Raw genomic sequence first — 25,081 nt, forward strand, 5'->3', positions numbered from 1 at the left:
TAAGACCACCTTATTGGCAGAGTCATGGCGTGAAATTGAATCATATCAGCACAGCTGCTGATAAACAGCCTTCTCTAATATTTTTGACAAACACCTTCCCTACAGTGTCACACTTGGCAGCAAATTGAAACCACTTTTCTAATTTTGTATAAAGCATTCTTCTATTGGAATGCTCCTATGTTACTGTTTATATGTCCTTTATAGAATAGCACCACAAGAGGACATAAAGACATTCATACATGGCTCCTAAACTTTGGAATAGCTTGGTAAAAATAAAACACAAACACACACAAATGCAACAGGAGATGTACATTTATGAGTTTTTAGTTAAACACATTGACTAAGTGTGTTTGCTTATTTTAGGTGAGAAACTGATAACTGATAAATACACAGTCATAAAATATAAAAGCAGGCAAGATTCAGAATATACTGAATGCAACAGGAAAGGCAATAATGGTGAAAACTTAAACGGTTTATGTACTTGATCTATTAATAACAGTCTTTATAATTTCTTCAAAAACAGTTCTTCATAATAACTTTGATTATAATTGTCATGTTACAAACCTTTTTTTAATCTAATCTTATCGTCTACATCTGTACGGGCGTTACATCAGTAAATTACAACAGTAAATTGTTGTACAACAGCAAAAAAAAGATAAAAAAACTAAACACATTATAAAAGCAATGGAAATGGAAATATGGCTTTTATGCTTTATAAAAGATATAATTTTGATAGAAATACCAGTAGACTAAGTTGTCACAAAAGCAGACAGTGATACTGCAAAAATATTAACAGGAGATACTATTTGTAACATTTCAAATCTTTATTATTCTTTTATTTAGAAAATGATATGTTTTCTCTATGAATTGTTTCAACGCAAAGTTAATCATTGCACCACTGGTCCAAGTTGCCAAAAAAAAGTCCAAATGTTGTCTTAAAAAAGCTTACAAACACTGTTTGGCCCCTGCCATGATCACAAGCTTTCAAAACACACTGCTCATCTAATCCATCTAGTAATGAAAAAAAATATTATAGATCTATTAGAAGAAATTAAAAAGGATTTGTATATGCGGCATATTATCCTAATACAACAAAACAAAGCTGGCGTGGCAAAAACTAGTGACAGAAATAAACAAAACACTTTTAAAATAGACATCCTGATACATAGTTCACGTTTTACTCATTGCATATCATTAATGACTTTTCTCAAACTCTGAATGTCATTGATTCATTGATTAGTCTCTGGTGAAGCTCACTGATCCTGTCCATCCTCTCTGAGCTCTGATGGCAGGAACTTGTACTGTTGCTGTCGGATCATGGCCAGCTTCCTCCTGGCCTCCTCCAGCTCTCTCTCCTTCCTGAGCATCTCCTCCTGAGCAGCGATGATCTGAGGACACACACACAGATCAAAATCCACAATGCTTGCAAGATCTAGATGTAAAAACTCTACATTTTATAAAGACAAAAGACAGGTGCAAAGAACTACATTTTTACATAAACAATTTATTCCATACAAAGAATGCAAAAGATGAACAAACTGCATGCTTTAATCCACTATATAAAAAATGTAAGTTGTTATGCTAGAAATGCTCTAACAAAACACAGAGTTAATATGCATCTAAATGTGCTAGTGTTTGACTCTTTACCTGAGCGATGCCGCCCACCATCTTACTCTTCACCATCACAGCCTGATCATCTTGAGCCTCAAATGCAGCCTTCTGTGCTGCCTTCACCAGGTTATCTGATGCCCTCTTGACAGCATTACCTGCGGCCTAAAGAAGAAAAAAACATGTCAGAGTACTTTACACAGCATTCAACAAAACCCAATGATGTACATATTCTACTCACAAGTACAAATGCTCTAATTTAAGAGACACTGAATCTCATCAAACTTTGAAATACCTAAAGATGACTGTCACTGATCAAATATGGGATACTGCAGTAATGCCAAGGTCACGGCTGGTTCCTAGTATTAAATTATTATTTTGTTGCTCTTGTCTTGATGTTCATCATGACACATTTACATGTGCACTGTATTCTCACATGGCAGCCCTGTGGAAATTTACATTTGTGGCTTGAAGTACTACAAATACAACTACTTTAATATGTGACTACAAGTACTTTATGAAAACAACTAAATCTGTGGCTTCAAGTACACCACAAAATACAACAACTTTAATTTGTGGCTACAAGTACACTACAAAATACCATTACTTTAATTTGTGGCTACAAGTACACTACAAATAAAACGACTTTAATTTGTGTCTAGAAGTACACTACAAAACCACAATGACTTTAATTTGTGGGCTAGAAGTACACTACAAATACAATGACTAATTTGTGGCTAGAAGTACACCACAAAATACAATGACTTTAATTTGTGGCTAGAAGTACACTACAAATACAATGACTAATTTGTGGCTAGAAGTACACCACAAAATACAATGACTTTAATTTGTGGCTAGAAGTACACTACAAAATACAATGACTTTAATTTGTGGCTAGAAGTACACTACAAAATACAATGACTTTAATTTGTGGCTAGAAGTACACTAAGGCTAAAGTACACTACAAAACACAATGACTTTAATTTGTGGCTAGAAGTACACTACAAAACACAATGACTTTAATTTGTGGCTAGAAGTACACCACAAAATACAACGACTTTAATTTGTGGCTAGAAGTACACCACAAAATACAACGACTTTAATTTGTGGCTAGAAGTACACTACAAAACACAATGACTTTAATTTGTGGCTAGAAGTACACCACAAAATACAACGACTTTAATTTGTGGCTAAAAGTACACTACAAAACACAATGACTTTAATTTGTGGCTAGAAGTACACCACAAAATACAACGACTTTAATTTGTGGCTAAAAGTACACTACAAAACACAATGACTTTAATTTGTGGCTAGAAGTACACCACAAAATACAACGACTTTAATTTGTGGCTAAAAGTACACTACAAAACACAACGACTTTAATTTGTGGCTAAAAGTACACTACAAAACACAATGACTTTAATTTGTGGCTAGAAGTACACCACAAAACACAATGACTTTAATTTGTGGCTAAAAGTACACCACAAAATACAACGACTTTAATTTGTGGCTAGAAGTACACCACAAAATACAACGACTTTAATTTGTGGCTAAAAGTACACTACAAAACACAATGACTTTAATTTGTGGCTAGAAGTACACTACAAAACACAATGACTTTAATTTGTGGCTAAAAGTACACCACAAAATACAACGACTTTAATTTGTGGCTAGAAGTACACTACAAAACACAATGACTTTAATTTGTGGCTAGAAGTACACCACAAATAAAACGACTTTAATTTGTGGCTAAAAGTACACTACAAAACACAATGACTTTAATTTGTGGCTAGAAGTACACCACAAAATACAACGACTTTAATTTGTGGCTAAAAGTACACCACAAAATACAACGACTTTAATTTGTGGCTAAAAGTACACTACAAAACACAATGACTTTAATTTGTGGCTAGAAGTACACTACAAAATACAACGACTTTAATTTGTGGCTAGAAGTACACCACAAAACACAATGACTTTAATTTGTGGCTACAAGTACACTACAAATACAATGACTAATTTGTGGCTAGAAGTACACTACAAAACACAATGACTTTAATTTGTGGCTAGAATTACACATACAGGTACAACTATAATTTGTGGCTACAAGTACTCTACAAAAACAAATGTTAATTAGCAGCTAAAACTACAACTACTTCATTTTGTACAATTACAAGTCAATGCAAACCTGTGAAAACATTAGACCATCCACATTATCAAAAGATGAATCATGACAGCTATGTGTGAACCCAGTGAAGTCATTTTGAACAAGCAGAGGTTTGAAGTCAGGATGTTTGTAGGAAGGATCTTGCATGTGTCTGTATTCTAGGGATGGCTTTATAAGGAAATGCAGCTGTGGAGAGAGCAGCCTGAACCAAACACATCTCCGGCGATCCTTTGGCAAACGTTCCAGGAATATTTGTTTTCTTTTTTATGCCTTTTGAGGCATTGTACACGGCTGAAGGTGTGATTTAGGGTTGAGTGTGTTCAGCTGTCAAGAGTCTGATTTATTTCTGAAGGACTGGCCTGCAATTTATACACAAACTAGCATAGCCAAGAGATTTTGCACTGCCGCCACAGAAGACAATTTACATTAATGTGCACAGCTCAATTGAAAAAAATGTGGTTCACATCTTGTACTGCTGATGCTACATGTTATTTAATTTTATAAGAAGACTTCTCTCATGGACAGGCTGATAAGTGGGATGATGCAGGGGAAGTATTTCACAGGTAAAGAAACTGTAGTGCTGTATCTGGAAAAACTGACCAACTATGGAGGTATTTTACAGAGCGGATGCAGTTCTCTGAATAAAACTGTAAAACTGAGAGTGCCACTAACTCATATATATCAAAATACTGTCATTTGTTACTCTGACTGTAAAATTAAATGTGATAGGTTTGAGGTCAGCAGAGTCCTTGCGGTAGCAAAGGAATGGCTGGCTATAACTATGACACCATCTTTATTGGTTAATGCATTTTTTCGATCCATTCATCACTAGTTATAAACTATAATTATTAATTTTGCATTCATATTTAAAGAGTGTATTCAACAGTAAATTAGTATTTCAAACAGAACGGGACAAATTATCCAAATACAGTATGTTCAATATCTTGCTTGTCAAAACTCTTGTCATTAATGTCCCAAAGCTTAATAAACAGAAACGTACATTGAACAGTAAATTCATGTAGTGCATTCCTGAGACTGAGGCCCATTTCTATAAAATGCAGAAGCGTCCCAGCAGCACTGCTGTTATCAGAAGCACTCATCACATCAGACAGCTGGAGTGTAAGACAAGATGAGGGAACTGCATCTATTCCTGCTCCAGCATTACCCTGCTGCAGGACTAAAACACAGCTAAACTAAACACTGAGATTCCTCAGTCTAGGACAGAGCACAGGACACTGCAAAATACAAAATGGCTTTAAATATCATACATATACTGTATGTCACTGCATGACAAAATAGCATGCAGTATCAGTTAACTAATATTACTGATTCGCTCAGAACCTGCTTTTTATGTTTCATGTGTGTTCACATTCAATATGGTGTCTATGGTGACTTATAGATATAATGATGATCTCAGGGTTATTAGGTTTTATATTTCAAGCTCAGCCTTCACCCTGTGTGGGGCGACAGCTGTCTGACCGGAGGCAGGAGGGGTGCAGTGGGTTTCACCAAGACACTCAATATTTAAAGGCTTTGTGAGGCGGACACACAACAACTAACTCCTCCTCCTTTATTTGAGTCATATATATATTTCATATTTACATTTTTAGCTGAATAAAACAACAACATTGCTATAACAAAGGTATATATATATATATATATATATATATATATATATATATATATATGTATATATATGTGTGTGTGTGCTTGTGTGTTTGTGTGTGTGTGATTTTTAATAGTGCTGTGCTATATTGTTGAAAACAAAAAAACACAGAAAAAAAGTAAAAAAATGTAAAAAAAACAAACAAAATGCAATACTGTTAATATTATAAATCTGTTTTAATATTAAATGATTATTATTATGGTGTATTGGTTTTTATACTGTATAAATTGTATATTCTATGGCCCTACACCAACCCTACACCTAACCCTAACCCTCACAGGAAACTTTGTGCATTTTTACTTTCTCAAAAACCTCATTCTGTATGATTTATAAGTGTTTTGAAAAATGGGGACATGGGTTATGTCCTCATAAGTCACCCTCTCCTTGTAATACCTGTGTCATACCCATGTCATTATACAGAGTTGTGTCCTGATATGTCACAAAAACAAGAACACACACACACACACACACACACACACACACACACACACACACACACACACACACACACACATTTATTTTGTGAATTGTGGGGACCTCTCCATAGACTTCTATTGTTTTTATACTGACCAAACAATATTTTTTTTATCCCTAAACCTAAACCTACCCTTTTCAGAAAAACGGTCTACATTGTTACACTTTCAGATAAACATCATTTACTACTTTTAATATTTTTTTTTCCCTCCACAATGTCAAAAATTTCAGGTTTTACTACATTTGGTGTTGTAGCACAACACAATGTAGCACACACACACACACACACACACACACACACTCGCTGACCTGCAGTCTCTTCATGGTCTGGGAGTCCTGGTCAGCCTTGACCTTACAGGCCACCAGCAGCTGAGCGGTGGATGCTGCCACCTGTTTGGCTGAAGAGATGAGCTTCTCCTCGCTGGCGTGACCCTGGACGGCAGAGTTAGCCGCTTCACACAGGTTGTTGGTAGCTGCAGCCACCATACGGGCCTAGAGTCAATCAATTCATGGACAAAATCTGTTAAACATCCACCTCTTCATGTATGTATAGATCTCTGAACCTCTGCATCTAAATATATTTTAGAAGAAACTGAGAAGGTTAAAGTGCTAGTTCACACTCTGTCATCATCTACTCAAAATACCTTCCTTTGTGTTTATAATGATATGAGAGAATGATATGACTCAATAAGGACAGATTTGTTTATTTTTGAGTGTTTTGAGTTTAAGCTCTACTTGTGACAGTGACCTACAGCAGAAATGAGACCCTGTGACCACTGTCCATCATCCACCGCGTTGGCTGGGATTGCCCCGACCTGACAGTGAAGAGAGAGAGAAATGCATTACTGACTGAGCAAAGCAGAACAAAGTGCATCATTTCTGGACACTCTGGATGACGTTTGCTTCAGCAGCATGTTCGTCGAGGCACGCTCGTACCTTCCCTTGAGCCACCAGCTCTCTCTGAGCGGCAGATGCAGCTTTGACCAGAGCGCTGGTGGCCGCAGCGATGGATTTGGCTGCTTCCAGAATCTGCTCCTCGAAGTTTAGACTCTCATCAGCTTCCTGTTGATCAGAACAGAGCAAACGTTCATTTCCATCACTCTCTGGACATCGGGCCTGGTCCTGAAGGTTCTTCACATGCATATGAACACATCATCACGATGGTTTTTCATTCCAGTATAGATGATGATGATGATGGAGGTCAATTCATGCTGCATTCATAATTCATTTCATTTGTGTTACCTTAAATCCAAATCCAAACTGGGCAATGCAAACGGGAACAGTTAGAGAAATGTCACGTAATGATCAGGAAGATCAGCTTCAGAGTATTTGAGCACTGAGTGGGATTTTCCAAGCTAATGTAAATGTGAAGGAGTTAAGCTGCTCCTGAGGGACGTGGGGAATGTCTCCTCACCTTGGGTTTGGCTCGGGGTTTCAGCTGCTCTAGTTTCTTGGCGGCAGCTTCAATGGCAGCTGCGGCTCCCAGCAGCTCATTTTCGGCGATGACGGTCGGGTCCTCAGGATCCACCCACTCTGTTCCTAAAGAAAGCATCATACCCAAGCAAACTGATGTGTAAGATTGTGCCGTGTACCTGGAATAAAAACAATTCTTAACCTTCCTCCATTCTTCTCCTCTGATTTAAACACTGGATGTTTTTCATATATCCTGAGGTTCTGACTGGTGTGTGAATAATTATACAACAGATTCTACAATATTTGTAAATGTTTTTCTTCACTTTTTGAAATGCAAAATAGAAACATATTCAACAAAAAAAACTTATTCAGAATTATTAGTATTAGAAAGAATATAAACAACAGTTTTCTGTGATGCTCAGCTGTGTTTTCAGCATCATTCCTCCAGTCTTCAGTGTCACATGACCTTCAGAAATCATTCTAGTATAATGATTTTATGTGGAAACTATGATACATTTTTCTATTTTCTTTAACTCTCTCTCTCTCTCTCTCTCTCTCTCTCACACACACACACACACACACACACTCTTGAGATTCTCCTGGTCTCTCATCATCAGTTAAACGGGGGTCTGTGTGTTATCACCCGAGCTCTCAGATCACTTTCAGTGGATTATGCTGATAAATCCTGCTTGGCCTCCCTGCTCATGATGCAGAACTGGAAGCGGACACTTGACCTGAGCTGATGAAGAGCACAAGAGGGCAAGAAGCACCCTGTGTGTACTGAGAAACACGAGGTACCTTTCATGGCCTCTGCGGCCTGTATGAGCTCCGTCACTGAACCGGCCACGCGCTTGGAGAAGTGTGACAGCTGCTGTTTAAGGTCATGACTCGGTTTCTGAATGATCTGTGGAGAGAGATCACATGACTTCAGTCACACCAGAGCATTAAAACATCCTAAATAAGAGACTGTTAAATCAATCTGATGACTCCTCACAGACAGTTCACTGCTGTTAGACACTCATGCAGTCAACTAGAAGACACTAATCTAGTGGTTTCTGAGCTGTGTGTGTGTGTGTGTGTCCTCCAGGGGGGTGCTGGTGACAGAGGAACAGGTGCGTGGCATTAGCAGAGCTGTTCGTTTGAGACAGACAGCTAAGAAAAGACTTGGCCCTGAGCAGGAATGCTGGGAATGACACAGACAATAGCAGAAACACACACACCCACAGGCGAACATATGCTGTCTGTCTGTACAAACCCTACAGAAGCACACAAGACAGTCTGTCTCTCTCTTCAGAGCTCCAGTCGTCTGTGTCTCTGTCTGAGACTGGGGTGCACTCCTCTTTAGATCTCAGGTGACTTGCCTATATTCGAAAATATTTAAGTTGCAAGAAAAACTAGAAACAAATATTTAAATTATAAGGAAGTTCTGGCCCAAGCCTGGAAAATGATTATTTTCAGGCTTAATGATGAAGAATCAACACAACTGTGTTGTTTGTTATCTTATGCTATTAATTGATGATAATTTAATCATATTAATTTAATCAGTTATTCACTTAATATATTTCACATACTTCCTTTATATAACTTTTTCCTTTGCTTTTGTAGTGCTTTTTATTGTTGTTTACACTTATGATTGTGTGGTTTGAAGGTATATTTGTCTTCACAGGTTAGAGAAAGGAAAATGTTTTAATCTAACACTGTTGCTTCACTTGAAGGATGTTGGTGCAGTCTATAGACGTGACCACGGGAGCCCTGTCTCTTCCTAAATATTACAGAAAACTGACAGTTCATCCTGCTTCGGCCGCCTCCCACAACACACACACACACATACACACACACACGAACACACGCACGCACACACACACACACACACGCGCACACGCACACACACACGCGCACACACACACACACACGCGCACACACGCACACACACACAATACAAAGGAAAATACTTATACGTGATTAAAGTGAAGTCTAAAATATGGCAAATAGCAAGAAGTTAAATGCTTCTGCAAACCATTCAATGAGATTTCATTCAGTTTTGTACCAAGCTTTGTTAGCTGGTGGATTTTTAGAAGATTTAATAAATTAGACAAACTGGTTAATATCTGTAAAATATTAACTCTTTGAAACTTTTTTTTTTTTGTTATACAAATGTCTACAGATTATACATGCCAAAATTTATATGAAACAATTAAAACAGAAGTTAAAAAATCATAAGCCAAATAAAATAAAATAAATTAATTAATTGATAAAAGTCAGAAAATGGAAATAAATAAGGATCTGCGGTTGAGAAGCACTGCGGCACACATCATACTGTCTTATTTAGTTTTTGAGTCATGTTAAGAGGTTGTGTAGCTCAGCACACACACACACTCACATGCACAATCACCTGTAACTCACCGGCTAACACAGCGAACACACACACATCAGAGAAAACAGAAAACACATCAGTTTCTCAGACCTGCATTGCCATGATCTAATCCTGACCTCACTACAATCTCAACATCCCACATCTGACATCTCAAATGTACTTGACAAGTAAAAAATATACAACTACCTCTGTTTGTTTAATCTTATTTCATCTAGCCTTCAATACATTTTAGACAAATATTCCAGTCACTGACCCACTGAGTGACAAACATACTGTGAGTTTGTGAACATACGTGCCCCTAAAATCACAGGCCCAAAGGCTGCAGGAGTTATTTCAGCCCTAGTGACCCCACTAAAGGAGCTGTGTGTGTGTGTGTGTGTGTGTGTGAGAGGGTGGACACTCACCACTAGCACGTGCTCCAGCAGACCCAGGTATCCTGTGGCACACTCAGAGCCGAAGCGCAGCGCTCGAGCCTGAACGTCTCGCTTCACCTCCGGGTGGAACGCCGCTTGCTGAACACCAGCACAAACATGAGGTCCACAGACACACATACACTCAAGCCAAAGTCCAAACACTCATTCCATACTTTACATTTTCTGAATAATATTCAACTCACTAAAGTCACTAAATAAATGACTCCTCTAAATGATATCCCTCCACACTGGACATTGCCTACTCATTACTAACTAATTTCTATTTTTAGCTGACAAGAAACTATTTGTTGAAATTAAGTTGCATGTAGCACAACTCGGGTTTAGAAAACAAGCATATTAAATCATTTTACTTAATTGAACTTCATTTGGAATAGTATTTCTAAATTGGAAGTAATGTCTGGAAGTAATTCTAAATTGCACTGATTTTAAAGGATTAAGGAAAATTGGATTTCATGTGATATGACCCCTTCTAAAGTGCATGCAGTCATTAATTTGATCGTGCATGAGCGTGGTGTCACCTTGCAGGAGTGCAGCATGTCAGCGATGGCTCGTCTGCTCAGGTTAGCGGTGGCGATCACATCCTCTTGACGGCAGGAGTTCCCAGCAGCCACTGCTTTGGCCGTGGCCAGCGTGATGCCTTTGGTCATGCGGATGAACTCCTCTGGAGTGGCGGTCTTTGGAGGAGGATCTGGACCGCTGAACACCTGAACACCAGCAAAACATGTGATGTTTCACCTGCTCTTCTTTATGATTGAAATGTCTGCAGCACAGTTGAGTGGAGTGAGTGTCTCTTACAGCCAGCTCTTGTCTGATGTGCTCTATGGTGGCCTCTAGTGCTCGTGTGCCTTTAGTGGCCTCGTCCTCCACGGCCTTCACCGTCTTCAGTAGAGACGTCACATTTGTCACCATCACCTGATTCACAGAAACAGCACACATCAGAACCTGACACATTCATGCATTATGACTTTATGATGTTGGCACGAAAGGAGTTGCCTGGTGAGCCAAATCAGACTAATTAATTAAAAAGAAACGAATAAAAAGAATGATGCAAATAATAAGCAAAAACATGTTCATCAGCAAACCGTACATCATTAGTAGAAGTACTGTATATAAAGGATGTATAAACAATAAAATAGAACGTTATAATAACCTACAAACTAGTTTCTTTTTTAATTTTGTTCGTGCAGTTTTAGCTTTAGTTTTATTTAACAACAACAACACCAATCTGAGTGTGAATTACACTGACTCCTGATTTCAGGATTTCAGGTCACCTAATATTTTCTGGCAGCCCATAATAATCAGGACTGTCCTTCTGATGGAGATCAGTTATTAACGGCCTCAGGTGGAGACGGACTGGACGTCTTTACCTTAGCAGAGTTCTTGAGCTGTAACATGGCAGGATCGTCGTGAGGTTTGCCGGCCGCAGCCTTCGTGGCACTGATCAGGTCACCCAGAGCTTTAGCCACGTCCTTCACCGCATTGATCAGAACCACCTGACACACCAGCACAAACATGATCTCAGACGGCAGCAGCATTACTGACATTCAGGAACTACATGTGCATCAGCATCATGACTGAACATACTGCCTACATAGACACCGAACCGCAAACATGGGCATAATCTGCAGGAGACCAAACATATGTAGCCCTGAACATCAGTACAAGAACTGTACACAGCAAATAAATGAATGCTGTTCTGTAAACAGTAATTCTGGTTAATAAAGTCATATAAAATATATCAGTCATAGTCATAATATAGTCATATATTATCCTGACTAGCAATAAGAAGTTTAAAAATGACTAGAAAAACTGCACAGGAAGACCTCACTGGAATCAAAAACAGCTGCTGCATGTGGAAAGGGAAAATACACATCTTACAAATACAGTAGGTTTGAAGATAACGCTTTATGTTCATGAACTTGAGAGGAGAATGAAGTGTAATTAAACCTTGCCTCGATGGCTGAACTTCCTTCAGCAATAATAACAAGCTTTGAGAATATGTCATGAATTATTAAGTGTTGCTATAGAAACAGCTGAAACCCAAGAATTGTTGCCAAGCACTGGACACACACACACACACACACACACACACACACACACACACATATGTTTGTTTTTTTGAAAAGTGGGGACATCCCATAATGGTTTTTATACTGTACAAACTGTATATTTTATGGCCCTTCACCAACCCTACACCTAACCCTAACCCTCACAGGAAACTTTGTGCATTTTTACTTTCTCAAAAAAACTCATTCTGTATGATTTATAAGTGTTTTGAAAAATGGGGACATGGGTTATGTCCTCATAAGTCACCCTCTCCTTGTAATACCTGTGTCTTACCCATGTCATTATACACAGTTGAGTCCTGATATGTCACAAAAACAAGAACACACACACACACACGTGCAGACACACGCAGACACACACATATATGCGCAGACACACACACGTGCAGACACGCACACAGACGCAGACACGCACACAGAGGCAGACACGCACACAGACGCAGACACGCACAGACACAGACGCACGCACACACACGCACGCACACACACACACACGCACACAGAAACACACACACACGCACACACACACGCACACACACTGCTGCAGTGTAATGCAGTGCTGCAGTATAAGTGTAAGGTCAGCTGTGTTTGATGTGAAGAGGTTTCTGTTTCCTGTTAAAGCGGACAGGACAGGAAGTGTGTGTCAGTACCTGTGTCTCAGGGTCTTCTGCGCCCAGACTGGCCGCTCCCAGTTTGACCACATCAGCCAGTTTGGTGATGGTGTTAACAGATGACTGGGCAGCCTGAGCCAGTTTCTCCTGACTCGCTCCTGCTCCAGACACCAGCAGCTTCGTGTCCTCCACCAGAACCTTAGCCGTCTTCAGGATGTGCTCTCTGACAAACCACAGGAGACACTCAACCATTAATATCACACGCAAACATACGGACAGGGGAGACTAGGGTTATACAGGGGAAGACACTTTTCTGGTCATCCCTGGCATCTGGGCTGTTCCTGTAGCTTAAACAGTAGAGCAAGGTGTTTGGTGTGAGCACTTGTGTTTCGTGAGCCTTCATGGTCAGTTTGGTGGAGAAAGTACCTGTGGTCTGCAAAGGTCTCGGCGTTCTCTCGGTTGAGAGAGCCTGCGCTGGCAAACATGATGGTGGTGTCCAGATCAGCGATGATGCCAGAAACAGCACTGGCAGCAGTAATGCAGGCCTGAGTGCCACGATTTCCCGCCTGAAGAGCCGCCAACACATGAGACACCTGAGAGAGAGAGTAAAGACATCAGGAGTCTGCTCAGGCCTGACATGACCCCCATATGTCCAGTAGGAGAAGAGCTAGTGTGGACCTTCTCGGAGACTTTGCGAGCGCTGTCGATGAGCTCTTTCTTGGTGTAGGAGTCGTTCGGACTGCACTGCAGCGCTCCTGCTTTACTGACCAGACCAGTGCAGCTGTAGCCCAGCTCTGACACCTGCTTCCTGATGTGAGAGCCGATCTGAGGAACAAAACACCTGACCGTCAACTAACACCTAAGAAATACAAGAAACTTCAGCTATGGGACATATTTCAAAGTGCAAAAGAATAATCAACAAGAAATATAGGGTGGGATTTGACTATATTTATTGGGAATTGACCGGATGATCGCTAATTGGACAGATGATTGGGGGAGGAGTTACAAATAAAGAGGGCTTGGTCAGCTGAAAAGTAAAAGAAAATTAAATACGGTTAAAAAAATTCTTTGACATTTTGGTCACACTTTATTTTAAGGTTCAGTTCTTGCTATTAACCCTTTAACCGTATACGGGACGCCTACATTTACTTCACTATATTACAATTAAATCTAATCTAATGGTGATAAACTATATATCCTTGGACTCCCAAATATATATTTTACCAGTATTTTTTGTTAAAAATTATGTAGGAAAAGTAATAGATTAATTTATTACATTTACATTTATTCATTTAGCAGACGCTTTTATACAAAGCGACTTACAGATGAAGACAGTGGAAGCAATCAAAAACAACAAAAAGAGCAATGATATATAAGTGCTATAACAAGTCTCAGTTAGGTTAACACAGTACACGTAACATGGGATTTTAACTAATATAATAAATAAAAAGATAACAGATAGAATAAAATAAAAGAATAGAGCAAGCTAGTTAGAGGTCTTTACACACACACACATACATATACAATTGCATAATAAATTAAATGAAAATAGAATACAAAAAGATTAGAAAGTTAGTTAGATTTTTTTTAAGAATAGAATTAGAATAGTGAGTGTTAAAGTTAGAGGGTCAAATAAAGATGGAAGAGATGTGTTTTAAGCCGATTCTTGAAGATGGCTAAGGACTCAGCTGCTCGGATTGAGTTGGGGAGGTCATTCCACCAGAAGGGAACATTTAATTTAAAAGTCTGTAAAAGTGACTTTGTGCTTCTTTGGGATGTCACAATCAAGCGACGTTCACTTGCAGAACGCAAGCTTCTAGAGGCACATAAGTCTGAAGTAACAAATTTAGGTAAATGGGTGCAGAGCCAGTGGTGGTTTTGTAGACAAACATCAATGCCTTGAATTTTCTGCGAGCAGCTATTGGAAGCCAGTGCAAATTGATAAACAGAGGTGTGACGTATATTCTTTTTGGCTCATTAAAAATGAATCTTGCTGCCGCGTTCTGAATTAAGTGTAAACATGATCCGAAAGAAAGGGCTTGATCTTCTTGATGTTGAATAAAGCAAATCTGCAGGATAGGACAGTTTTAGCAATTTGGTCTGAGAAAGTCAGCTGATCATCAATCATAACTTCATGGCTTCTAGCTGTTTTTGAAGGAGTTATGGTTGATGTGCCTAACTTGATGGGGAAATTGTGATGGAACGATGGGTTTGCTGGAATCACAAGCAGTTCTGTCTTGGCAAGGTTGAGTTGAAGGTGATGGTCCTTCATCCAGTAAGAAATGTCAGTTAGACAAGCTGAGATGCGATTAGCTACCGTCGGATCATCAGGATGGAATGAGAGGTAGAGTTGAGTAACATCAGTATAGCAGTGATATGAAAAGCCATGTTTCTGAATGACAGAACCTAATGATGTCATTTAGACAGAGAAGAGAAGAGGTCCAAGAACTGAGCCCTGAGGCACCCCAGTAGATGTTGAGACTTGGACACCTCTCCTCTCCAAGGTACTTTGAAGGGCCTATCTGATAGGTAAGACTCAAACCATTGAAGTGTTGTTCCTGAGATGCCTTTCGCCAGTAGCGTTGATAGGAGTATCTGGCGGTTAACCGTGTCAAAAGCAGCGGACAGATCAAGCAGGATAAGTACTGAAGATTTGGATTCTGCTCTTGCCAGTCTTAGAGTTTCAACAACTGAGAGCAGGGAGAGCAGTCTCAGTTGAATGTCCACTTCTGAAGCCAGATTGGTTGCTTTCATGGAGGTTGTTGTGTGTGAGAAATGTAGAGACTTATTTGAACACCACTCGTTCAAGTGTTTTTGCAATAAAAGGAAGAAGGGAAACTGGTCTGTAGTTCACTAAAAGAGATGAGTTGAGGGTGGGTTTCTTAAGTAGTGGAGTTATACGTGCTTGTCTAAATGATGAGGGAAAAACACCAGTGTGCAGGGATGTGGTAATGATGTGAGTGAGTGCAGGTACAGAGTGCAGAGTGCAGGAGAAATGGCTTGAAGGAGATGAGATGGAATTGGATCAAGCGGGCAAGTAGTAGGGTGATTAGAAAGGATGAGTTTTGACACTTCTGCCTCAGAGAGTGAAGAGAAGGATGTAAATGAGTGTAAACTTATGACAAGAGTGCACACTCAAAAATCTACATCATAACAGGAGTTTTGACCTTTGTTTTTTAAAAAAAGTCTTCTTTGTTACCTTTTTCTCTATCACATTTTAGAAATCATCAGAAATTATATATCAACTGAAAACTTAAAATCTCAAAATTCATCCTTTAAAACCCCTTTTAAAATCAGACATTGCATTACCATGAAAATGGTACATCAATATCATGTTACAAAATGTAGTTTGAATCGTGCACATTCAAGTCTATCTTCAAAAAAGTGAGTGACAATTAAGGGGTTAATAAACCATTAACTATGACTTTTGCCTCAATGATCCTCTAATTATCTGTTTGTTAATAGTTAGTAAGGTGGTTGTTAGGCTTATGTATTGGGTACGATTAGAGATGTACCTGTAGAACATGCTCATGCAGAATATGTGCTTTATAAGTACTGATAAACAGCCAGTATGTTAATAATAGGGATGCTAATTAGCAACTAGTTAATAGTGAAAATCGGTGCCTTTACTTAAGTGTAACAGATTTTGTTTTATTCAGCAAGGATTCATTTGATGTAAATGTATATCACATTACAAAATATTTCTGATTCAAATAAATGCTGTTCTTTTGAACTTCCAATTAATCAAATAAATCTGAAAAAAAAAAAAAGTATCGGTATCACATTTGAAGCACATTTAAAAATAGCAAAGTAGCACATTTGATTATTAGCATATTACAATGATTTCTGAAGGATCCATTTTCCACAATATTATTGCTTTTAAAAAAATTAAAAAAAAAAACTGACCCACATACATTTGACATACAACATGCACTTTCATATAAATGATTCTAACATTATGTGGAAAGGCCATAGCATCTACAGTAAAGGAGAGCATGTGTGACGATACCTCCTCGTTCTCGGCGGTCATGGCTGCACATCTGGCCTCGGACGCCAGCTCACCGAACTCTGTGGTCAGCTGATTGGCCAAGCCGCCCAGCTCATCAGGGTTGGTGTTGGATTTGGTAACCTGGTAACACAGCATTTTAAAAGCACAGAGCGTCAGCCTCTACTTCTCTATAAATACTGCACAATAAAACAAATGAAAAATATTCAAGGCGAGCATTTGAAAGTGAAGGCGAGTCTGTGGAAAACAATCTAGTTATATGATACCGATGCAGATGTTTTATTATGCAATCGGCTGCTTGTCCTTCTCTTCTACTGACTGAATTCTGTACTAAACCCTAATTCTGTTTTCAGTGCATGTTTGTGTATATATTGCATTTTACCAACCAGCCACAGTAGATTTTCCCATTCCCCCTAATTCTTAATTCTGCGGTCACTCAGCACTAGTGTTTACCATCTCCTGAACGGTGACAGCGATAGCTTTGGCCGTCTTCACCATGGTGGTCTGATAATCCACAAAGGATCCTTCAGGTTCGACTCCAGGCCCGTCTTCCATCTTATTGATGGCTTGAGAGATGGAGTTGACCATGCCTCCCACCGCTCCTGCAGCGCTGGCCGCCTCTGACAGAGTCGCACCCAGATCATCCACCGCCTCCTTCATCATCTGAACCGACTCCTCCAGAGCCTCCTGCGTGTGAGCCGCCTGGACACACACACACACACAGTACTGTGAGACTGAGCACCACAGCAGATCTCGGACTGGTGTAATACATACTCCCAGGATCCAGCTGCTGGCGTCTCACCTTGCGGCTTCCTCCAGCCTCTTTGGCCGTGTAGAGCATCTGTAGAGCAGACTCAGCCAGAGTCTTGGTTTGATCCAGCACGCTCATCTGCTGCTGGCTGTTCAGGATCTTAGACGCTGTACCGATGGCAGCTATGATGAGCGGCTCAAAGTAACTGACCATCTGAGACACCTGTGAGAAGATGGCACACATTCAGCTCCCAACAAACCCTGAGACCCGCTGAAACAGGTTTAGAAACGACTCCGACCTTGTGACCCAGCTGAGAGGCGTCGGAGTGAGCTGCGATGGCCACCGGTTCAATCAGGTTACTGATCTCATGCACAGACGCCGCCATCTGCTCGTGAAGAGCCTGCAACACAATACTACATTAATACCCAATACCCTCAGCTCTGAGGATACTGCTGTAGTTCAGCATCACCTCATGGGAGATGTCATCTCTAGGCGTGAGCTGCTGGCTGATGGCTGCCAGAGACGCCTTGTCCACCTCACGGATGCAGTTATTAAGAGCCTCGATGGCGTCATCACACTCCCTCTGACCCGGAGCCTTCTCTCTGAAAACATGTACATGACAAGAGATGACACATGGACGTTATGACATCACTGACTGAACTGGCTTCACTGTTACTGATCTAAACTGACCCAGCCCTGAACTGACTAGTGCTGACGTTTTGTCTTTAGCTGATTGTTGAATAAAGGCTATAAACCCTGTGCACACCTCATGTTGGTGATGAGTTTCTTGATGGAGTCGGACACGGTCCTGGAGTGTCCAGCCAGCACAGACCATTTGGGCGGGTCTTTGGGGTTGACGGCCAGTGAGCGGGCCGTCTGGATCAGGCCTGTGGAGCTCTCCAGCATGGTCTTAGCGGCCGCTACGATGGGCTCCATCGCTGCCAGACCCTGCAATCACACAGGACAGAACTTGTGACTTCCAGCAGTCTCTAAACAGGGATTTCTATGACAGCCTGGAGTCTGCTTCCCATCCTGAACCTTGCACAACCCGGTCAGCTCTGCACTGATCTATTTGTATTTGTATATGGTCAGAAAAAATGGAAGAGTGAGCTTTTGGCTTTTCTAAAGTCTGAAAGAAATGAATATGCTCTAATATGCATCCACAATTTTAAAACAAGGCAGAAAATTGAGTTTGTCATAGATTTTCTTTTGTTTTTGCAACATTATGGCACATATTGACTTTTTGTGTTGATTTGTTATCAGTTATCTTATACATTTTTAAACTTGTGAAAGTTTAAGTTACAAGATTCAAGAAAGTAAACATACCTACCTGGATGTGTAAAATATAAAATATTTGGAAGTTGAATTTCCAGCAAAAATGTCTATATAGTGATATACACTACAGTTAAAAAGTATGGGATTTTTATTTTTATTTTTAAAGAAGAAGCGTCTTCTGCTCTTCTAGCTGCATTTATTTGATCAAAAAATACAGTAAAAACACTAACTTTGTGAAATAGTATTACAATATAAAATAGCTGTTTCCTAAGTGAATAAAATTGTGCAATGTAATTTATTTCTGTGATCAAAGCTGAATTTTCCTCATCATTACTCTACATCATTAGTCTTCCGTGTCACATGATCCTTCAGAAATCATTCTAATATGCTGATTATAAATGCCTTTCCTCTCACTCTTGATCAGTTTAACGCATCCTTTCTGAATTAAAGCATACATTTCTATTAGTGTATTCTGTGATGTGATGTGGTACCTCTGGGCTGATCTGTGCAGGTACGCTAGCGAACTCTGGGTTCGAAGCGAAGGCAGTCAGGTTATCCACAGCCTCGATGAGCGGCCCGGTGGCTTCCTTACACTTCTGTCTGTTCTCCTGGTTAAAGGCCCCGTCAAGAGCCTGAGGTCACAGCACAAACACAGAGTCACATGCACCATAATGACACCAACACTGCTGACCAGACACAGTCTAAACTCACTTTGATGGACTTGACGAGGTTGGCGGTGCTGTTGGCCACCTCTTTGGCGCTCTGGACGAACTGTCTCTTAGCAACTGGGTTGGATGTTTTGGAGGAGGCGAGGCGGCAGGCGTTGCACAAGGCAGAAGTATGTTTGGCAACAATTGTGGCAGCAGAGAGGACCTTGGGTGCATTAAACACGGGAGTTATTTGTGATGACTTAAAAACTAGGTCAAAGCGTTCCTATTTTGATCCAGATGTGAAAGATAATGAGTTGTGAAAGTCGATCAGACACAGGAGTCCTGCTTGGCCATTTAACATCACATTATTATTACTTCTGTTAAATTTTGTAAGCAAAAAAGGCTTATAGTCGATTGGACCACCAGTGACTCTCAAACAGGGCAGCTTTCTATTGGTCAACACAGTGAAGCAACATGTTTACAGAGTAAACAACTCCAACACAAGCTAAATCTGTGTGTCCTGACACAAAACTCACACAAGTGCAGACTCAAATAAATGGCTTTTGCCAGCAAAAACCCATCACACAACTGTAGTAGTTCATAAAACAGATCTGAATGACCACGACAAAAACCAAGTCACAAAGAGTTACAGAAATACAAGAACAAAAGAAAACCAGACATAATGAAAGAGCACATTTAAAGTAATACAGTATGATTTACATTTACATATGATAAAAAGTACACATTTCTATGAGTCCTTAAATGAGCTGACTTTATAAAAAAGTTGTGTTCTCTCATTAAAAGTAGAAGAGTCTGGCAAAATCATTAAACAACTGTCAATGCAACCACACCTTTAGTCCTCCCTCCTTTAGTCCTGTAGAGGTACATCTCCAAACAGTCACAAATCTGATTTTATAAATATTGTGTAAAAGTTTTATCAGCCATTAAAGTACCTTCTGAGTAATCTACTTCTAATAATGCACTCTCAATGCTCAAATCGAATATCTTGCTCAGATTAAACCAGACCTTCTGTATGTGTTTGCTCCTATCAGACCATTTCTGTCCCGCTGTTACCTGGGACTGGGTGCAGGACGGGTCCACTAGGTTCTGACAGGCCATCTGGATCGACTGCTTGGCTCTGGCGAACTGTGAGGGGTCCACAAGCCCCTTCTGCCCAGCGTGACTGTTCGGGTCAGACACACCCACCAGATACGCCCCCTGAGAGACACAGAATGGGCGTCACTTCTATTCTGCACTAAACAAATCAGCTCAGCAGCAACAACAGCCCTCCACACACACACACACACACACACACACACACACACACACGCAGACATGTGTGTCATATTTAATTGATTTTTTTTTTTTTTTCATGACTAAAGCAGCTTTGAAACGATATTTATGGTATAAGTGCTATAGAAATAAAAGTGTCTTGAATTTATAATATAAGGAACAGTTGATGTACACGTCAACAAGATCTGCATTAACAATGAGGTATACACCACACAATAGAAATATTTTGATGTAAATTCGATTTATACAATTGAAAAATTCTGATAACAGCTTTAAGGGAACAACTGACAGTCATGATTTCTCAGCAGAAGAAAAACTGACTGAAGCACACACAAAAGAAACCAAGTACTTCTGAATCAAATGGCAGCTATGAGTGCATTTGTGAAGCTGCTTTTAGGACGACAGACAGGAAGCAGTCAAATATGACTCACTGCACATCAAACCCATTATGAAAGTGTGTAAGAGTGTGTTCTTCTGCCTGTAAATAATAAAAGCATGATGGTGTGTGTGAAAGCACAGAAGGCCATAGAGGAGAGCCTAGGAAGGCAAATGTGTTTGTTCATTTAATGCGCTCCTGTAACTCCAGATGTTTGATGCATCATAGCCCTGGTACATTTTATCACGTACCGCCTCTTTAGGTCGACTAATTTAGCAGAGAGGAGTTTCACACACACACACACACACACACACACACACACACACACACACACACACACTTACCTGAGCGGCTGCCTCAGTGAGACCACACAGCGCTTTCGACGCTGAACTGACCGAGTCTCCAAATTCTGGTAAATTGCTGTTCTTGGCATTATGGGAAATGCCAGCCATGGCCTCGCCCAGAACCTGCACACAACCTCAACACTAGCATCACTGGCGAATGGGTGATATGGCTAAATATTCATAGTGAAGCAGATCTGTGTGGCACCTTTGAGTTCTCCATCACACTGTCAATGCAGTCGAAGTAGCCCATCTCACTGACCGCTTCAGTGGGGTTCTCCAGCAGTCCTCTGACCGTCTGCACACACACAGGAGGCATATTCATACTGCTCCCAGGTTAAATCATTCTGTGCTTTCTGGTGCAGATGCTTTGCTATTACACATTCAGTGTGGTTCAGGTTCATTCTGAGAGGAAGACTGTGTGATCTTTAACGTTCAGATTACATTTCTGAAAGAGTTTCAAGTGAATTACAAAACAAGCAAAACCGATCAAAAGTTTGAAGTCAGTAAGATTAAAAAAACAATCCCTTATTTAGGCAAGGATGCCTTAAACTGATCAAAAGTGACAATAAAAAACATTTATGCTACAAAAGATTTTGTGATGGTTTTTTAATGTTTCTTGAGCTGCAAATCAGCATATTAAAATGATTTCTGAAGATCCCGTGACACTAAAGACTGGAGGAATGATGCTGAAAATACAGGAATAAATCACATCTTACCAAATATTCACAACGATTTTAAATTGCAATAATATTTTCCACTATTACTGTTTTAGCTGTTGTGAGCAGAAGAGACTCCAAACTTCTGAACGGTAGTCTAACTTGTATTTACGAACAGATTCTGTGTGTTTTAGCGGAGAAGAAAAACCAAAACAACGCTGTCTTGAAAATGTGTTCTGTTGCTTTGCTGACATTTTCAGTATCGTCCACAAACAGCACAACAAATAACTGCAGCGCAATATCAAACAGGATTTCATTCATGCAGCACATATGCGTATGAAAGAACATGCATATACCAAAACTTATTTTATTACATTAATCTAATAAATAATGCAATAAAACAAAAGGGACAACTCGTGGCACGAAAGGTGTGTCATCTCTCCTCATAAAACAGATTGAGACCAGATTCGAATCACTGTGAGTCACTCACACACACTGATAAACACAGACAAGATGAGGAGAGAAAGAGAGAGAAGAAGCACCTCGAGCTCACGGAGAGCGTTGTCACACTCCTTCTGTCCCGGAGCCTGCTGGGTACACATGCTGATCAGCTGATTAATGCTGTCTGTCACCGCGCTATCCACACACAGAGAGAGAGACACACACATTAGAGTTTGCAGGGAAGAGAAGGAACAGTGTGAGAGATCTGTGAGGAGCTATCCACCCACGAGTGCCTACACACACCGACTCTCTCTCTCTCTCTCTCTCTCTCTGATGCTCTGTGAGGGTCTGATGGGAGATTTTGGATTGCGAGTGCTGTAAAACCATTAGCTGCTGTTGTTTCATCCCGCCTCACTAACACATCAGAGAGCAGCAGAGATACAAACAGGTTTGCTTTATAGATGCCTATTACATAATTGTGCTCATCCTAACCCAAATGTGTAGAAAAGTGAGCATGCCACTTATGTAATGTAAGTCAAAAGAGGAGCTGTGTGTGTGTGTGTGTGTGTGTGTGTCTCTTTCTTACGATCACAGGCACTGTTTGGCTAGCATGCCCTCACACAGCACAACATCGGACTCGATCCTCCAAAGAAAGAGTCCAAATCACAGTCAACTGCATTTGAGATGCTTTCAAATAGTAGTTGGATAACTACAGCAGCCTGCTTCAGAAGATGTGCTCACATTTACTCTTGCTTTGTCAGATTTTGTGTCTAACGGATTCCTGTGTGTTGCCTGAAACGGCTTGGTTTGAAAGTGCCTTCAATACGCCTTGCAATAATAGCTTTATTGTGAATATTATGGCCACAACAATCATGTAGTTGAAATCTGATATCATGACAGCCTTGTGGAAGGGCACTTCATGAACAGCTTGCTCACTTCTTCATTTCTAGTGTGCAAAACCCCTTCTTCTACTTTATGTTTTAAACCCAACATTCTCCAAACCTTATAGTCACTGTTTTTTTAATGTTACATTTGTGACCTTCTATACTGAGCAGCAGCAGAGGGCCGAGTCTCACCGAGCGGCAGCGGCCAGCTGGTTTTTGAGGTTGGGTGAGTTGGGGTCCGTGGACAGAGCTTTAGCGGACAGCAGGAGTTTGCTGGAGGACATGGAGATGGTCTTCAGGTTGGTGACCACTTGAGTCTGGTCCTCTTTAGACTACAGGAAGAGACGAGATGTTCATCTATCAATCAAGTGTCAAATGACTCTCTCTGAAAAGACTAGCTCATTTTATTTACATCTGTCACTTGTATCAGTAACACAAGATATGACACATCTATAACTAGAGTAATCCAGCAGTACAGTCTTGATCAAATAACTGTGACCGTCCACACCTGGGATTGTCCAGCCATGTCCACTCCAGCCTGCAGGAAGTGATTGAAGTCTTGTCCGAACTTCCCGGAGGCTTTGGCCAGGTCCTGCGTGGTCCCGCGTGACGCCTGCACCAGCTCATTGGCTGACTGGTTCAGTCCGGCCGCCGCCTCGTTCAGATTCACCTGAGCCTCCTGGAAACTCTTCCCGCTCACTGGGAACTGAAGATCAGAGAGGAACAGGAACGGTGACACGGCTCAGTGTAGGATTTAACACAACGTAAACATTACAAGTAAAACATTTCTAGACTAATCTCTCATTTAAATTCAGCTAGGGTGAGACTATCGTACTGGAACGGTCTAGTTAGAAATGTTAAGGCCTGTTCACACCAACAGCTTATGGAGGAACAGAAATGCAGTGGTAGACAACGCTGTGCAACTTTACATTTCTGACACCAACAAAGAAAGTCCAATAGTATTAGTCTAGCTTTTAAACAGCTCTTTTGTTTTTTGCATTTGCTATTGTGTTTATCAAACAAACATGGTTCCAGATTCTTCGTTTTCGTCTCTTCGTGAACCACAGTGCAACTACTGACGTGTGCCTAGAAGCATGAGTCTCACTGTGGCTAGTATTCTTCACAGAGAAATGCTAAACGAGATTAGAACGTCTCTCCTTAAATTATTATGTCGCACTGACAGCATGCAAATGTTTTTTTGGTTACAGACACTAACTGTCCATTCAAATTAAGAAGTTTGCCGCACCACATTTTGTGAACAGGCCTTCAGAGCTGGACAGTTTTTGTTAAAAGGATTGTGCTACAGAAAGCACTTAAGACAAAAGTCACTAGACCGTCCAGATGACAACAATATTACAAACTGCATTCTGGAAAATACTTTGTGAAATGTCTTTCTGGCTGGAGGGGACTCACTTTATCAGACAGGAGTTTCTTGCTGGCTTCTCCTACGGTTCTGATGGCATTATCCACGTCTCTCTGTCCCGGCAGACAGTTAACAGAGCGGTTCAGAGCCTGAGACACAGCCTTAGCTACCTGCAAACACACACACACACACACACACACACCACACACACACACACACACACACACAC

The 25,081-nt window shown here is 40.4% G+C and overlaps 1 protein-coding gene across 6 annotated transcripts in view; it reads right to left on the reverse strand.

The window, feature by feature from the left end:
* Positions 1 to 294: 294 nt before the first annotated feature.
* The window catches only part of LOC113109544 (talin-1), a 70,857-nt gene continuing 46,070 nt past the window's right edge, over positions 295 to 25,081 (reverse strand). For 4 of the 6 annotated variants that reach the window (XM_026273153.1, XM_026273155.1, XM_026273151.1 and 1 more), the window contains 30 exons: positions 24,903 to 25,022; positions 23,998 to 24,195; positions 23,682 to 23,821; positions 22,707 to 22,800; positions 21,714 to 21,803; positions 21,509 to 21,631; positions 20,570 to 20,713; positions 19,557 to 19,718; positions 19,337 to 19,477; positions 18,337 to 18,518; positions 18,040 to 18,172; positions 17,869 to 17,970; positions 17,622 to 17,792; positions 17,273 to 17,521; positions 16,823 to 16,942; positions 13,492 to 13,638; positions 13,240 to 13,406; positions 12,853 to 13,036; positions 11,504 to 11,629; positions 10,932 to 11,048; positions 10,655 to 10,840; positions 10,107 to 10,214; positions 9,732 to 9,734; positions 8,127 to 8,232; positions 7,330 to 7,454; positions 6,852 to 6,977; positions 6,668 to 6,730; positions 6,225 to 6,407; positions 1,648 to 1,773; positions 295 to 1,388 (listed from right to left, as the gene is read on the reverse strand). In XM_026273153.1, the coding sequence (XP_026128938.1) occupies positions 1,254 to 1,388; positions 1,648 to 1,773; positions 6,225 to 6,407; positions 6,668 to 6,730; positions 6,852 to 6,977; positions 7,330 to 7,454; positions 8,127 to 8,232; positions 9,732 to 9,734; positions 10,107 to 10,214; positions 10,655 to 10,840; positions 10,932 to 11,048; positions 11,504 to 11,629; positions 12,853 to 13,036; positions 13,240 to 13,406; positions 13,492 to 13,638; positions 16,823 to 16,942; positions 17,273 to 17,521; positions 17,622 to 17,792; positions 17,869 to 17,970; positions 18,040 to 18,172; positions 18,337 to 18,518; positions 19,337 to 19,477; positions 19,557 to 19,718; positions 20,570 to 20,713; positions 21,509 to 21,631; positions 21,714 to 21,803; positions 22,707 to 22,800; positions 23,682 to 23,821; positions 23,998 to 24,195; positions 24,903 to 25,022 (4,071 nt within the window). In that variant the 3' untranslated portion in view covers positions 295 to 1,253. The remainder of the gene's footprint in view (positions 1,389 to 1,647; positions 1,774 to 6,224; positions 6,408 to 6,667; positions 6,731 to 6,851; positions 6,978 to 7,329; positions 7,455 to 8,126; positions 8,233 to 9,731; positions 9,735 to 10,106; positions 10,215 to 10,654; positions 10,841 to 10,931; positions 11,049 to 11,503; positions 11,630 to 12,852; positions 13,037 to 13,239; positions 13,407 to 13,491; positions 13,639 to 16,822; positions 16,943 to 17,272; positions 17,522 to 17,621; positions 17,793 to 17,868; positions 17,971 to 18,039; positions 18,173 to 18,336; positions 18,519 to 19,336; positions 19,478 to 19,556; positions 19,719 to 20,569; positions 20,714 to 21,508; positions 21,632 to 21,713; positions 21,804 to 22,706; positions 22,801 to 23,681; positions 23,822 to 23,997; positions 24,196 to 24,902; positions 25,023 to 25,081) is intronic. The other 2 variants (XM_026273154.1, XM_026273156.1) reach the window with 1 other exon arrangement.

The sequence above is a fragment of the Carassius auratus genome, chromosome 10 (assembly GCF_003368295.1).
Source record: "Carassius auratus strain Wakin chromosome 10, ASM336829v1, whole genome shotgun sequence".
NCBI classification, from domain to species: Eukaryota; Metazoa; Chordata; class Actinopteri; order Cypriniformes; family Cyprinidae; genus Carassius; species Carassius auratus.